Source organism: Triticum urartu, chromosome 3A, assembly GCF_056163025.1.
Source record: "Triticum urartu cultivar PI428250 chromosome 3A, HENAU_Tu73, whole genome shotgun sequence".
In the NCBI taxonomy this organism is placed as follows: Eukaryota; Viridiplantae; Streptophyta; class Magnoliopsida; order Poales; family Poaceae; genus Triticum; species Triticum urartu.
Window position 1 is genome coordinate 81,745,173 of NC_141875.1, and position 16,375 is coordinate 81,761,547.

Genomic DNA, 16,375 nt, shown 5'->3' on the forward strand with positions numbered 1-16,375 from the left:
TGATTGTATTTATACATCCGCATACGTGTATATGTTAGTATATTTTCTTGAAATCATAATATCATAAAAGAATTTTTTTCATGACAAATCTTACAAATGTTTAAGGCTTTTAGCCTTATATATGTGATTTTTTTGCGAGTGAGATGTGAATATTTTTTGATATTTTCAAACAAAAACCACGGTAAAAAATTATGGAGTATCTAAGAACGAATGTACTATTGCTAGTAACGCTTGCATGGCAACGCTCAAGTTATTACCAAAAAAAAGCAGAGAAGAAAAACAATTGCATGAATCACCAAAAGACAGGGACCATCTTGAATTTTACTCATAGCGCGAGGGCCAAGATGCGAAACGCATGTGCACGGGAATATGCGATAGATGGCTGGCATGGCATGGGGGGTCATCCATGCATCCATGCCATGCGCCCCTCCCGAAAATATCAAGGCCATGTCAGCCACGCCCCCTGGCGATCTCGCCAGCCCCCAGCCGTGCACGCGCGAATAAGTATCTCCGCGCACCCACAGGTCACCGACCTGCGGGCCCGTCGCTCCATAGCCCAGGTGTCAGTCATGTAGTGCACCGCATGGGCTCCACCCCTCGCCCCGCCAGTGAAATAACGGAGCAAACACTACACAGACCACCGCCTATCCCTCCCATTACGGAAAAAATCTTTTTCTTGCCTCTCCTCGCCCCTCGCTGTTTTCTCTCTCCTCCTCTCTGCCTTCGTCCCCGCCTCCGCCCCGCCCCGCCCGCCGCGCAATCCCCTCGCCGGCGCTGCCGATTCGCCGCCCGAGCTCCGTATTGGAGCGCTCCCGACCGAGGTAAAGCTCCTGGATCCTCCCTCCGCTACCCCGAACTACCCCCTCCCCCAGCTCTACGTTTTGTTCATTTTGCGCCGTGTTTGTTGCTCTGCCGCCTTGATTTTCGCTCGCGGCTCGTGGAGCCGGTAGATTCGCGGGTAGTCTGTGTCTGAGTGTCCTCGGGCGAGGCGTTGGCGATGGTTTTACTCGAGAAGTCTTGTTCCGGCGGCGAGGTTCAGCTGATTGTGTTGCAGCTTCTCTTCGTAATCTCGAGTAGATCAACGGGAGATGGACGCTTGTTCCTGCGAAATTCGGGGCGATTTTGGCTTATCCGCGAGTAGCGCGGATTCGAGCTGGGGCTTGCTCCTTTCCAGGGTGTCATTTCGGCGCGCAGATTTCGCAGTTTCGGCTGCGGATGTAACTGGTGGAGCGGAGATAGTTATTGGAAAATCGTTTGGGGGTGAAGATGGTTCTATGTTAGCTTATAGTTTTCCGTTTGAATCCAGAGCTAAACAGAACGTCACAAGCAGAAATCTCAAAAGAAGCGGGTGCTGTGTGTCTGCAAAATTTTACTTACTTGCTTTTGAAATAATATCTGATGCGCAGAATTAAGCTCCACTCCTTTGGGTTCCGCTGCTGTTTAACTTCCGAGGGTTACGTGTTGGAATGGATCTATATTGCATTTGTCTACTTGCTGTTTTCTGAATTAGAAACGTGGGATGTTCGATAATAGAAAAAAAAACATGGTAAGGCAAGTGGACTACCAATATTGTTTTACCCAAATTTGGTTAGCAGTCATCTGACTTGCAGTTATAGCCCCTCTGATATATGTGAATTATTATGTTCAGATTTGTATGAACTTGCACAGTAGCTATAAGCTTACAAAGTAGCTCTACTATTATTTTTTTTCTCCTTTTCCTCCTTCTGGTTTTTGTTTCTGGGGTCCCAGTTCCGAGTTGTTTGCTTTGTTTCTGCGTTGTGCCATTTTGGTGTTACTCATCTAATACAAACGGCACACGTTTTGATCTGATGCGTGTTCGAGAAAGACGACATATCTTTTATTTCTTTTAATGAAAATGAGAATGGTTGCTCCTTTTCTAGATGAGAATTTGATGCTTCTAGTTGTGTAAAAACACATTGATTTTACACACATCGGCTCTTTCTTAAGTCCAAAAGACGATCCTCAGCTCCGAAACAAAATCGTTCAATTTGCAACCTAAAACTCACCCCGACCCCCCTACCCACACTCAACCCACCCATGCTGAAAAAAAGAACATCTTTTGGAAGACGTGCCATTTACGTCCAAGGCAGCTATCTCTCGAACTCGAGGAATCATGTAGAGCAAAACTGGATCTGAAACCAATGATGAAGATGAGCAGATGACTGTGAGCCCTTGGATCCTGATCCAAGGGTCAGAGTTGGCGATTAGATATTTCTTTCCTTTGCAAGATTCCTCAAACCAAACACCAAACCAATGTGTTCCTATACTATCTTATTTCCCCAAGCATCTGGAATCATTCCATTCCATCCCATTCTCAAATTCCAGGATGGTTCCATTCCAGTCTACCTCATTCCTCAAACCACTAAGGGTTTTAGAGTTGAAATCCTTGTTCTGACTCTGGTAAGGGCTAGGAATGTAAACGAGACTTCTTTCTAGAAACATGTTGCCAAGGCTATGCAAAATTTGTTCCATTGGCTGGTTGACCTCCTCTCCTTTTCTTTTGTCAAGTTTCGGCAATATTTCTTGTTTTAAAATTTATTAAAATGACATCTATAATAATGTCCCTTTCCTTCTTTCGATTTTCCTTTTGCTATATTTTGCAATGCAGAGACGTTAAGCGCCTATGGTTGGAACTGGTTGATATGATATCTGGTCACATTGTGGGATGCAATCCCCCCTTAGTGGGGGGTGATTGAAGAAGTCAACAATAGGAGAACTTGCATCTTGCTGAAGTTTTCTGCTTCTGAGGCAAGTAGCTTATAAGAAGAATAGGGAATGACATAGATGGATAAACTGACCGGCTATTTTAGCATACTGTTGATATTAAATATGCTTTTATTGCTAACTGGGGCAGCTTTTCTAATTTCTTTCTTTCTGAGTGTTCCTCTCTAGTTTCTTGAGCAGGCTCTTAAACTACCAAGTATGTCAGTGTCAAATGGGAAGTGGATTGATGGGCTCCAGTTCTCATCACTGTTCTGGCCCCCGCCACACGATGTGCAGCAGAAACAGGTACAATGCTCATAGTTTAGCTATGTTATATACGCTGTAACTTTGTAGACACCTGATGTTAATGCGACGCTTCTGTTGTGTTTTCTTTTTGAAGGCACAAATTTTAGCCTATGTTGAGTACTTTGGTCAGTTCACATCTGACAGCGAGCAATTCCCGGAGGATGTAGCTCAGGTACTGTATCTCTTAGCATAAACTAGTTTTGTTTGTGGTAAAATTTATATCAACTGTTAATATGTATACCCTTCCATCTTTCTTGCCTGTGTGCAGCTAATTCAAAGTTGCTATCCATCAAAAGAAAAGCGGTTGGTAGATGAAGTATTAGGTAACATATGAACTTCTGATAGCTACACATTATTACTACAGGCATATGAAGAAATAAATTGACACTCTTGTTTTTACATTTCGCCCAGCAACTTTTGTTCTCCATCACCCTGAGCATGGTCATGCAGTTGTACATCCAATTCTTTCACGCATCATAGATGGGACACTGAGTTATGATAGTCATGGTTCCCCATTCAATTCCTTCATCTCTTTATTTACCCAAAGTTCTGAGGTGAGGCCCTTACTTTTCTGGTTACTTTTAGTTCTCTTGCTTGATGTTGGTTGTGGTTGAAGTTCTGTTACTCATGAAGTGTACTTTTGGCTGCAGAAAGAGTACTCAGAGCAGTGGGCCTTGGCCTGTGGAGAAATTCTTAGAGTTCTAACTCACTACAACAGGCCAATCTTTAAAGTTGCAGACTGTAACAACAGATCTGACCAGGCCACAGCAAGTTGTTCTGCACAGGAGAAAGCTAATTACTCTCCAGGAAATGAACCCGAACGGAAGCCATTGAGGCCATTATCTCCTTGGATCACAGATATTTTGCTAACTGCACCTTTGGGCATTAGAAGCGACTATTTTAGATGGTGAGTTGACTCTAATTTCTTTTTATCTTTTTCTTATGAAACGCGACTTAAGGCAATGTGACTATTAAAATGAGCAAAATTAGCGAATGGAGAAACAGGGTAAATAGTAGAACCACGTGAGGAAAATAGTATTGCAGGTGAGCAATAAGGCCGAAACTCAGGAGTAAGTGGCCTGTAATCAAGACCAAACTGCAAGCATCTCCGATATGCTAATGGCAGTGTGCTAATCAACTCTAAATATGCTAATGGGAGTGTATGATGTACACTTACCGCTTACAAAGCCTTTAATCCCAAACAAGTTGGGGTAGGCTAGATATGAAACCCTTTCACGAGGACTTCCCAGGAGGTCACCCATCCTAGTACTACTCTCGCTCAAATGGGTTTCATACCTATGGGACTGGGTAGTTTTTACGTTGGCTTGCCAAGCCTATCACAACCCTCCTCCTTTACCCGGGCTTGGGACCGGCTATGCCTAGAAGACATAGGCGGAGTGTATGCTGTACATGAATAGTAAATGTCAACGCTTTTCAGCTTGTTGGAATATATGCTGTTACTGTTGTAAATCAACAGTTTTGCTATCATACTTCATACACTTCGCTTAGTAATATTTGCTGATTACTCTTTGTTTCATTTTAAACCTATCAGGTGTGGTGGAGTTATGGGAAAATACGCAGCTGGTGGAGAATTGAAGCCTCCAACAACTGGTTAGTAACTTTGGAATAAATTTTTTTGCCTGAAATGAGAAGATGCAGTAACACTAGATGTTTTCTTTATTCCATCGAGATTTTATGTCTTTGTTACTTCTTATTTTGATTATGCGGGTTTTCCAAGTGTGGAACACCTTTTCTTCTTGCAACAGATGCTAATTCTTGCCAACACAAATGATTAATTATACGTCTTTTTAATTTAGCTTACAGCCGAGGAGCTGGCAAGCACCCACAACTCATGCCATCCACCCCAAGATGGGCTGTTGCCAATGGAGCTGGAGTTATTTTAAGTGTCTGTGATGAGGAAGTAGCTCGTTATGAGACAGCAAACTTAACCGCGGCAGCTGTTCCCGCCCTTCTGCTACCTCCACCGACAACACCCTTGGATGAGCATTTGGTGGCAGGGCTACCCCCTCTTGAACCATACGCTCGCTTGTTTCATAGGTAAGATCCTATCAATTGTCATACCAAGTCTGCTTTCCAGATTATACTAAACGTGTTACTCTCTTGTCAGATACTACGCAATTGCCACACCAAGTGCTACGCAAAGATTGCTTTTTGGTCTTCTTGAAGCACCACCGTCATGGGCTCCAGATGCACTTGATGCAGCAGTTCAGCTTGTTGAACTCCTTCGGGCAGCTGAAGATTATGCTACTGGCATGCGGGTATAACATACTGCACACTGGCTGTTATTTCAGTGCCGTCAATCGTGATGCCTCACGATACAAAATTTCGATATCGTATGTTTTGGGTGTGCATGTTTATTAATCTTGGTAACTTTAAATTTCTGTCCAGCTTCCAAAAAATTGGTTGCATCTTCATTTCTTGCGTGCGATTGGAACTGCAATGTCTATGAGGGCTGGTATTGCTGCTGATACAGCTGCTGCGTTGCTTTTTCGCATACTATCCCAACCAACGTTGCTTTTTCCTCCACTAAGGCATGCTGAAGGAGTTGAAGTGCAACATGAACCACTGGGTGGCTATGTATCATCATACAAAAGACAGGTATGCAGTAGTTTCTGCATGTGGTTAATTTTTTATTACCTGTTTTTTCTTTAGTAAAGACTCGGAAGCATAGTTAGTCTTTTCTGGGGCTTACGTATTCTAGACTCTGTTGTTAAGTTCAGGGGGTCTTATTATACACTGATTTAGGCATTGTTGTTCGCAGTTTACGTTACTGCATTAGTTGAGCTAAAACACTGCAACAGACAGCTAATCCTTATAGTTAATTTCCATTCAGCATTTGATCATTTTTGTATACTTGCTCACGTGGAATGCTTCTATCAATTCGTCAATCACTTATCTTGTGGTTTACCATGTTCTATGAGTAGAGATTTCACACCAAAGCTGCGCATTCAACTATCGTCTTTATTTACACCCTTCCATGTGGGAATCCATGTTTTATTTTTCTTGGTTTTACTGATTGCTGCCTTATGTCTGCATGACTAATTTACCTGCTTGCACTTTGAACTATTCACAGCTGGAAGTTCCTGCATCTGAAACCACAATTGATGCCACTGCACAAGGCATTGCTTCCTTGCTGTGTGCTCATGGTCCTGATGTTGAGTGGAGAATATGTACCATCTGGGAAGCTGCCTATGGTTTGTTACCTCTGAATTCATCAGCAGTTGATTTACCCGAAATCGTTGTAGCTGCTCCGCTTCAGCCACCTACTTTGTCATGGAGCCTATACTTGCCACTGTTGAAAGTATTTGAGTATCTACCTCGTGGAAGTCCATCTGAAGCATGCCTTATGAGAATATTTGTGGCAACAGTTGAAGCTATACTCAGAAGAACTTTCCCTTCGGAAACCTCTGAATCATCTAAAAGACCAAGAAGTCAATCCAAGAACCTTGCTGTTGCTGAACTCCGTACGATGATACATTCACTCTTTGTTGAATCATGTGCTTCAATGAACCTTGCTTCCCGGTTGTTGTTTGTAGTATTAACTGTTTGCGTCAGTCATCAAGCTTTGCCAGGGGGCAGCAAAAGACCAACTGGTAGTGAAAACCATTCTTCTGAGGAGGCCACTGAGGACCCAAGATTAACCAATGGAAGAAATAGGGTCAAGAAGAAACAAGGGCCTGTTGGTACATTTGACTCGTATGTGCTGGCCGCTGTTTGTGCCTTATCTTGTGAGCTTCAGCTGTTCCCTATCCTTTGCAAGAGCGCAACAAACTCAAATGTAAAAGACTCTATAAAGATCCTGAAGCCTGGAAAAAACAATGGGATCAGTAATGAGCTACAGAACAGCATTAGCTCAGCAATTCTCCATACTCGTAGAATTCTTGGCATCCTGGAAGCTCTTTTCTCCTTGAAGCCATCATCAGTTGGTACCTCCTGGAACTATAGTTCAAATGAGATAGTTGCAGCGGCTATGGTTGCCGCTCATGTTTCTGAGTTATTTCGCCGGTCGAGGCCATGCCTAAATGCACTATCTTCACTGAAGCGATGTAAGTGGGATGCTGAGATTTCTACCAGGGCATCATCCCTCTACCATTTGATCGACTTGCATGGTAAAACTGTGTCCTCCATCGTGAACAAAGCTGAGCCTCTAGAGGCTCACCTGACTTTTACATCAGTAAAGAGAGATGATCAACAACACATTGAGGAAAATGGCACCAGCTCATCGGGTAGTGGCAACTTGGAAAAGAAGAATGGTTCAGCCTCACACATGAAAAATGGTTTGTCAAGACCACTCTTGAAATGCTCAGAAGAGGCTAGGCGAAATGGTAATGTTGCAAGTACATCCGGGAAAGTTCCTGCAACTTTGCAGGCTGAAGCTTCTGATTTGGCGAACTTCCTTACCATGGATAGGAATGGGGGTTATCGAGGCTCTCAGACTCTCCTAAGATCTGTTATCTCAGAAAAACAGGAACTATGCTTCTCTGTTGTCTCATTGCTCTGGCATAAGCTTATTGCATCTCCTGAAACGCAGATGTCTGCAGAAAGTACATCAGCTCATCAAGGTTGGAGAAAGGTATGATTCGTGTGGCCATTGGCATAACACAACAATGCTTCAGTGACATTCTAATTTTGTTATCTTATTAACTGTATATCTGACATTTTTTTACGTATAGGTTGTAGATGCACTTTGTGATGTTGTTTCAGCCTCACCAGCCAAGGCTTCAACTGCTATTGTTCTGCAGGTAAAGATTTATTCAGACATTTGGTCGCAATGAAATTTGGTTCAGATTTTGGCTTCTTCTCCCTTGTTCATTTCTCACGTGGGAACATACATTATCTTCATGACGTATAAATATTTCCTGTCATATTCATGGACTCTTGTATGCAGGCTGAGAAGGACCTACAGCCCTGGATTGCTCGAGATGACGAGGAAGGTCAGAAGATGTGGAGAGTCAACCAGCGAATAGTTAAACTGATAGCTGAGCTTATGAGGAACCATGATAGCCCAGAAGCATTGATAATTCTTGCTAGTGCTTCAGACCTTCTGCTTCGTGCTACAGATGGGATGCTTGTCGACGGTGAAGCTTGTACCTTGCCTCAGTTAGAGGTAAATACATATACAAACTTCCTTCACAGAATACCACAAACATATCATCTGTCGTACTTTGTTGTCGTTAAAGCAGCATCGACTCATTTTCTTTCTTGAAAGTTGCATGTCATCGATTCTTTCTGACAACATTGCTTCCTGTGATTGAATATGCACAGCTCCTGGAAGTAACTGCTAGAGCTATTCATCTCATCGTTGAATGGGGAGACCCAGGCGTAGCAGTTGCTGATGGCCTCTCAAATCTGTTAAAGGTATGCCCTGCTCAGATCTCAGCCCAATTCTGTTCATCAGAAACACACCAACGTTCAGAATGCTAACATTCATGTGGTTTGCAGTGCCGTCTATCACCTACCATCCGCTGCCTCTCCCACGCCAGCGCACATGTACGAGCGCTCAGCATGTCCGTCCTCCGTGACATCTTGAACAGTGGACCACTAGGTTCCACTAAGATCATTCAAGGCGAGCAACGGAACGGCATCCAAAGCCCAAACTACCAATGCACGGCAGCAAACACGGTGAACTGGCAAGCGGATGTCGAGAGATGTATAGACTGGGAAGCCCGCAGCCGCCGCGCCACCGGGATGACCCTCGCCTTCCTCACCGCTGCGGCTAACGAGCTCGGCTGCCCCCTTCCTTGCTGACAAGGCCATATTTGGAGCTGACAATCAGCGACACTTGACAGTTGGCGCGAGCAGTTGCTGCATGGTCAGCGAGCAGGATGGCTAATTAATCCCTTGCTCAAGGATGGCTTCCCAGTCTGCCCTGCCCCCATGATGTGATTCAAAACTGATGTATATTAGCTGATGTTCCCAATCATACGGAGCTTTTGCTCCCCCGGTGTGATTTTAACTTGCAATCTGACTTTAGATGTTCAAGCATATTGAACTGCTTGTGCTGTAACTTGTATTCATGATGTAACCGGAAGATGTCCGCTATGGTAAATGAAGACATGTCATTTTTCGTTCCCCACACACATGCCTATCTGCGGAGCTTCCCCACCGAGCCTGCACGTTTGCGTTACATAGCATGTGCGCAATGGTACCCACTGGTTGCTTTACCTGATTCTCCATCTACAGATGCTAGGATTAACCGAGTCTAGCGAAAACACAGAACTAGGGCAGCCGGACACAGTTCTGGCCTACAAAACAGAAAACTCGTGCAGGCGTCATAACATCCAAAATGACTGAAGAAACTTCAATGAGGGCGACCTGTTTCATCCGTCGCTGATCCACTACAAAACAGGAAACTCGTGCCGGCGTCATAACATCCAAAATGACTAAAGAGCAACTTCAATGGGGGCGACCCGTTTCATCCGCCGCTGTCCGTTTGGGTCGGTGCGGACAGAAAAGACGATCCAACGCGTCAACCCAAACGGACACACGTCCGCTTTCGTCCGCCTGCCGACCCATTTTTGAGCCAAATTTGTCTCGGCGCGGACACGAGACAGACGCGCACACGCTCGCCCTCTCTCCTCCCCGGGCCCGCTGGTCGGTGGCACATTGGCCTCTCCCCATCCAACAGCATACCGTCGCACGCTTGCTTCGTCGCCGACGCCGCCGGCCATTTTTTCCGATAGAAAAAGGATACATAGATAGTTCTAGCATAGATAGATAAAAAAAAGATGAACTACTCGTCGTTTTCCGACTCCGACTCGGTAATGTCCTCCTCCGACGTCTGAATGTAGGCGTCAACATACCGCTCGTCCTCGGAGTCCCAGGACGACGCTTCTCCTAGCTTCAAGTTCAATTGAGTGGTCTGCTTCCGCGCACGCTTGTCCTCCCGATAGGCGGCTCGCTCCATCCTCCTTGCCTCCCTCTCCGCCCTCCTTTGCTTGTAGAACTGGCGCTCGTCGACGATGTCCTGCGGGAAGCGTTCGCACCACACCACCATGGCTTCCACATCCATCTCGGCGATGGCGAGGCGAGGCTGCCGCCTCCGGTGGTCACAACGATCCTTGTCGGTGAAAAGCCGCGGGAGAGGCGCGAGATCCTGCGCCCGCTGGCTCGACACGTCGGGAAAATTCATCTCCCGACGAGGCCTCAGGAGGCGCCACGCCACCGCGTCGTGCGCGTGGGCCACCTCCTCTGCGGTGTCGAAGGTGCCGAGAATGATGTGTTTCTCGCCAAACCAGATCTCAGAGGAGAAGGCGCCGGAGCGGCGCTCGCGGACTCCGCGAAAATCCGAAACGTCCAGGCGGCGCATTGACATGGTGGCGCAGAGGCGGCGAGGCTAGTGAGAGAGGGCGAGGCGAGTGGGCGGCGAACGAAGTGTGGAGGGAGCACCTTCTTATAGTGAGCGCCGACCGCGCCAAAACCAGCGCGCGAACCTTTCCCGTGCGCTGGAGCGCCAGAAGCAGCGCGCGCGGTCATGAAATGGGTCGGCGCGTTGGGCGCACTACCGACCCAAATCTAATTGAGGGCGGACGCCGAACGGACGGCCGACCCAAACGGACAAAAAACGGATAAAAGCGTCATTCATTTGGGTCGGTCCATTGAAGTTGCTCTTAGCACACCTGATTCCAGCGGCGAGGCCGGACCATAGACGTTCTTCTTGCCACACGTGATGGCTCCACGATAGGGTGAGCCAACCGGGTGCACCTGCTGTTAGAAAATTAGGGTTTAGCTCTGTCCTCTATCCCTTTGCCTTATCAGTGATGCCATTTACAATGTAATTTAAGGCTAGACTGCAGGCTCTATTTATACTGCTAATTCGAGAGACCTGATTTGTATAAAGATAAGCTTTCAAGCAAAAAAAAAAGCTTTCAAGCTTAAAACAACTTGTTTTCAAATAGAGTTTACATGCGATTAAAAAACAATATAATTCATCTTTAATTGAACACTACTATTTGCTAGTACGTCCAACATGCACATGTGAGTTTTTTTTTTTGCGAAAATGATTAGATCTATTATCAAATTTCACCGAAAATACAAAGCACATCAAACATAATAAAAATTACATGTGAGTTGTGCACATTTAGATTAATTATGTAGACCTCGATCTAGTTTCTTTCAATTATTAGTGTACTTGGCCAGTGTTCCTGATACACAGTATATTGTGTTTACATTGATAATCGACCAGCTTCCGGCAGTACAACAATCACACGATGTTACGAACATATAGAAAGTTGTTATGAATGCACTTGGATTTCGTGAATGCAGTTTGCGCTGGAGAGATGAGGTGGTCGATGTGAGCGGCAAGACGCATTGACAGGATCTTAGCAAGAAGCTTGGGGAAAGGGTGGATCTGGCTTATAAGCCTGAAATCTGTGACGTCGATCGGAGTGTCATTCTTCAACAGTAGGGTAACCATGGCGGTGTTAGAGTAACTCTAGCAGATCCCGCAAAACGCTCGGCCCGCAAAAATTCCGGCGAGTATGCGGGTTCGGCCTAATTTTTCGATCAGAACAGAGCCCGCATACTCGCCCGGTCCGCAAAATTTTTTGCGGCAGCCCGCAAACCGCACGCCCCGAGCAGTATAACTGCGGTTCCGCGATCCTTTTACGGGTCCAAACCCTATCCCCCGACGCCGCGAGCCACCCGATTCCCTTTTCTCCCCTCCACATTCCTCGCCGCCGGCGACCACCCGCACCGCCTCCAGCCGCCATGTGGGGTCGCATGTGGAGCTCCGGACGCAGCTCCGGCAGCAGATCCGGCGGCGGGAGGGACCCGGAGCATGAGCGGCGCGTCCGGTCCGACGGCGCGCGGAAGTGTGGGGCCCGAAAATGGACCAACCGCGGCCTGTCGCCCCCGGCGAGCTTCCGGCGGAGCGAGACGGCAGAATAAGACCGCCGGCGCGCATCCTTCTCATCCGCGAGGTCCTCGCACGCTGGGAGCTCCTCCTCCTCCGGCCCGGGCCTTCTCCCCGTGAAGAGGGAGTGGTCGGACGACGAGGAGGAGCCGGCGCCATTCGCCTTCGTCCCCGTGAAGGAGGAGCCTGAGGAGCCCGCTCCGCTCGGCCCGCTGTGGAGTCGTCGGGCCCGAGGACTACATCGCGGACGTCGCCGCCGTCGCCGCCGCCATCGCCGAGCGGAGCGTGCGCGAGGAGGCGGAGCGCCAGCGCCACACCGAGCAGATCGAAGACCTCGAGTGGCGGCAGGCGGTCACCGCCAACGTCGCCGCCAACGAGAAGGCCGAGGAGTGGCGCCACATCCGCGAGGAGCATGCAGCGAAGTACGTCGACCTGTGCAGCTCCGGTGAGGAGGATGGAGCGTCTGGCTCCTCCACGGCGTCGTCCATTTGCTGCGACCTCGCCGCCGTTAGATCCGACCCCTCTAGTACTAGTTTAACGTAGTATGTAGTATAACTATGCTTGTAGTTTGTTGATCATGTGATGAACTATGTAGTATGTGATGAACTATGTTTGTGCAATTTCTCCCGTGAAAGTCTTTTTTTCAAATCATGCAGGTTTAGATACGGGTTCTGTTCGGCCGCACTAGTTTTCGACTCGCAAACGCGATCTTCGTGAAACCGCAAATGTGTTTTGCGGGTCGAATTTTTGCGGGGTCTTCTAGAGTTGCTCTTAATGGAATCATCTGATTTGGTGTTAGTGACTGCATATTTTTTGTCTATTGTACTTGTGTCATTCATGGAACAAGCTTTAGTAAGATCGATACATGACTGTACATGTTCACAATCGCCTTAAATGCTATTTGTTACATTATTACTCACATGCTCAAGGAAGCTGAAGAGGAGGAGGATGAAGAAGAGGAATAACCCAGTAGATGGATGGTACTTGAATTGTTTGCATGCATGGTGAATGCAGAATGCAATTTAAGTGGTGAGTTTGCGATCAAAAAGTTTTGAACATGTAACTGTTTATAGATCAACGTAATACAAGCGAAGGGACAAATGGAAGGGCCTTTCAAAAGCTGTAGGGGCCACGACTAACTGGTAAAAAAAATCTCATTTGGGCTGGGGGGAGAGGGGGGGGGGGGGGGGGGCACTGCCCCCTCAGACTTGCGTGTACCTCCGCTTGTATGATTTTTTGTCAAAAAAAAGACTACCTATACTTTCGTATTGACAAAACAGACCACGTTCGGACCATATTGGCAAAAAAGACCACAGACCACGTTCGGACCATATTGGCAAAAAAGACCACGTACATTGTGGTGGCAAGTCTGGCAGCCGACACATGGCGCCTGCCGCCACTGTCGGCAGCGGCAGGACCTGCCACCACAGCCAACGGCGGCAGCTTGTGTGTAATAGGTCTGCAGTGATTGGCAACGGAATGGCGAGGCCAAGTAGGCCCTGCCGCCATTTTGGGTGGCGGCAGCTGCTTTTACTGCCGACACGTCGTAGTACTTCCACCGTGCAACAACAGTTACTGCGGTTGCATGTCATGGCGGAGTACGCACTAGCCGGGAGTAGATTCCAACACTTGGGTCATTTGCCTTGTTCAAATAAAATCATGCAATACTTGCCTGCCTTTCTGCGGCGTCCAACTGTCCATCCATCAGAATGCTCACAGGCCAAAGGCGGGAACAGTGCGCGTTGCATGCGGGCAGCCCAGCCGGTGTGGCGGCAGGGCCCACCTGGCCTGTCCGTTCCGTTGTGAATCGCTCCAGAGGCGGGAAAGCTGTTACACAGAAGCAGCCGCCGTCGGTCGTGGCGGCAGGAGCCATGTGTCAGCTGCCAGCCCGACCGCCACAGATAGGTGGTCTTTTTTGTCAATACAATGTGGATACGGTCCTTTTTGCCAATATGAGAGCGTAGGTGGTCTTTTATGACAAAAAATCCCGCTTGTATTAGGTTGATGTACAAGCAATTACATGTTTAAACCTTTTTGGACGCAACTCACTACTCAAATTGGATTCTACATTCACCATGCATGCAAACAAACTCCACCGTTGGTTGCGCTGTTGGCGTCATTTCCCCAAGCAAGATTTGGAGTCCGACGAGTCACCTTTGCAGACGAAGACCACCTTTCGTCATGATAGGATGTACTTCTTGTCCCCCTTCAAACTTGGCCGTTGTGAGATCCCTTCCCGCCTATATTTTGGAGGAAGAGTACCGAGGCCTCTATATATAGGTTAGCCACCACCATAGAAGAGGGATCCAATCCGATCCTTCACTAGCTCACACCAACACAAGAACTGACCTCCTGAGGCTTTTCTTCCTTTGTACTAGTTCATCCTCAGCCCCTCGCGAGGCCAATCCACCCCAAAGTAGGAGTAGGGTCTTACATCGCAAGGTGGCCCGAACCTGGGTAAACTGCCGTGTCTCTTTCCTTTCCCGTTCATCAAGCTAGGCCGTGAGAGCGAAGAGTTGATAGGCCGGGGAGATCGAGTTCTTCGCACGCACCCCAGAGTTCGAACTTTTCTTGGGTCTGCGGAGCCCCGAATCCGACATTTGGCGCGCCAGGTAGGGGTGCGTCGGAGCCTCTCTCCCATCGATTGATTCGCCACCGTTCCTCCGTTCTCATGGCTGATGCTCGTCGAGTTCGTGCTGAGTGCCGGGCTGCCCTCGCCGCCCGCGTCGCCCAGACAGCGCCTGCGGGCAACGGTGCCCCCCATTGTTCCCCATCGACTGTGGCGAATGTTGCCACCGGCCCCGCGACCCACGAGCAGCAGGCTTCATCGTTGCAGCCTTCTGTGTGGTGCGATGGACGCACCGCCACTCCATCGCTGACTCCGGCGGCTGCTTCGTCTTCCCATGCTCGTCGCAGGCCGGCAAACGCGCATGGTGCATTGCTCATGGCACGCGAGCTCCTGCGCTATCGCCCGACCGATGACCTCTACGAGGACTGGCTAGACCACATCGCCGAGCTCGTCAGCGCCGTTGGGGAGGCCCCTGCACTGTCTCGTTCGCTGCCTCCCCCACCACCTCTTGCGGGCGACGTGGCCCATGGTGCGCCTCCTCCACTTCCCAGGAAAGATGCCGTCCTCGAGCCAAGGCGTGAGGTGATGGGAAACATAGCATACCATTTCAAAAGTTTTCCTACATTCACGCAAGATCTATCTAGGAGATGCATAGCAAAGAGAGGGGGAGAGTGTGTCTACGTACTCTCGTAGACCGAAAGCGGAAGCGTTTGACAACGTGGTTGATGTAGTCGAACTTCTTCTCGTTCCGACCGATCAAACATCGAACGTACGTCACCTCCGAGTTCTGCACACATTCAGCTCGATGACGTCCCTCGAACTCTTGATCCAGCAAAGTGTCGAGGAAGTAGATGAGTTCCGTCAGCATGACGGCGCGGTGACGGTGATGTTGATGTGATCCGCACAGGGCTTCGCCTAAGCACTACGAGAATATGACCGAGGGAGTAATCTGTGGAGGGAGGCGCCGCACACGGCTAACAGAAGTTGATGTGTGTTCTAGGCGCCTCCCTCCTCATATATATAGGTGGGAGGGAGATGGAGCATCTAAGGAGGGGGTCCCTCCCCAATTCGCCCCCCTTTCCTTTTTCACCGGAGAGGGAAGGAAAGAGGAGGGAGGAGGGAAGGAAGGGGGAGGCCAATCCCTCCCCTTCCTTCTCTCTTTCCCCCTTTCCTTTCCCTTCGGGTGCGGCCCATATGGGAGGGGGGGGGGGGGCGCAACAGCCCCTGCTGGCTGCTGTATTTCCCCTCTTGTCCCATTAGGCCCATATCTGTGCCGGTGGTGCCCAGAACCCCTTTCCGGTGACCCGATATGTACCCGGTACCCCCAAAACACTTCCGGTGTCCGAATACTATCGTCCTATATATCAATCTTTACCTCTTTAGCATTTCGAGACTCTCGTCATGTCCGTGATCTCATCCGGGACTCCGAACAACATCCGATCACCAAAACACATAACTCCTATAATACAAAATCGTCATAGAACGTTAAGCGTGCGGACCCTACGGGTTCGAGAACTATGTAGACATGACCGAGACACCTCTCTGGTCAATAACCAATAGTGGAACCTAGGTGCTCATATTGGCTCCTACATATTCTACGAAGATCTTTATTGGTTGAACCGTAATGACAACATACGTTATTCCCTTTGTCATCGGTATGTTACTTGCGCGAGATTCGATCGTCGGTATCTTCATACCTAGTTCAATCTCGTTACCAACAAGTCTCTTTACTCGTTCCGTAATACATCATCCTGCAACTAACTCATTAGTCACTTTGCTTGCAAGGCTTCTTATGATGTGTACTATCGATAGGGCCCAGAGATACCTCTACGATACTCGTAGTGACAAATTCTAATATCGATCTATGCCAACCTAACAAACACCTTCGGAGATACCTGTAG

The 16,375-nt window shown here is 48.2% G+C and overlaps 2 protein-coding genes across 2 annotated transcripts; one reads left to right on the forward strand and one right to left on the reverse strand.

Annotated features, from left to right (window-relative positions):
* The first annotated feature begins 632 nt into the window (after positions 1 to 632).
* GI (gigantea protein (GI)) lies at positions 633 to 9,127 on the forward strand. The gene is made up of 16 exons (XM_048706225.2): positions 633 to 821; positions 2,630 to 2,769; positions 2,926 to 3,030; positions 3,125 to 3,202; positions 3,299 to 3,353; positions 3,442 to 3,584; positions 3,681 to 3,937; positions 4,583 to 4,641; positions 4,848 to 5,088; positions 5,159 to 5,309; positions 5,440 to 5,649; positions 6,125 to 7,624; positions 7,725 to 7,793; positions 7,940 to 8,158; positions 8,317 to 8,409; positions 8,494 to 9,127. Exons 3-16 carry the CDS (start codon positions 2,944 to 2,946, stop codon positions 8,797 to 8,799), a joined length of 3,468 nt encoding a protein of 1,155 aa, XP_048562182.1. The 5' UTR covers positions 633 to 821; positions 2,630 to 2,769; positions 2,926 to 2,943; the 3' UTR covers positions 8,800 to 9,127.
* Positions 9,128 to 9,784: 657 nt separating this feature from the next.
* LOC147978691 (uncharacterized) lies at positions 9,785 to 10,366 on the reverse strand. Its single transcript, XM_087514850.1, has one exon. It carries the CDS (start codon positions 10,364 to 10,366, stop codon positions 9,785 to 9,787), a length of 582 nt encoding a protein of 193 aa, XP_087370976.1.
* Positions 10,367 to 16,375: the final 6,009 nt, after the last annotated feature.

Bases quoted from the DNA above. Each gene is read 5' to 3' on its own strand.
- LOC147978691 (XM_087514850.1), bottom strand. From the start codon at position 10,366: ATGTCAATGCGCCGCCTGGACGTTTCGGATTTTCGCGGAGTCCGCGAG.
- GI (XM_048706225.2), top strand. From the start codon at position 2,944: ATGTCAGTGTCAAATGGGAAGTGGATTGATGGGCTCCAGTTCTCATCA. The intron at 7,794-7,939 runs GTAAAGATTTAT...TCTTGTATGCAG, and splicing joins CAACTGCTATTGTTCTGCAG to GCTGAGAAGGACCTACAGCC. The intron at 8,410-8,493 runs GTATGCCCTGCT...TGTGGTTTGCAG, and splicing joins GCCTCTCAAATCTGTTAAAG to TGCCGTCTATCACCTACCAT.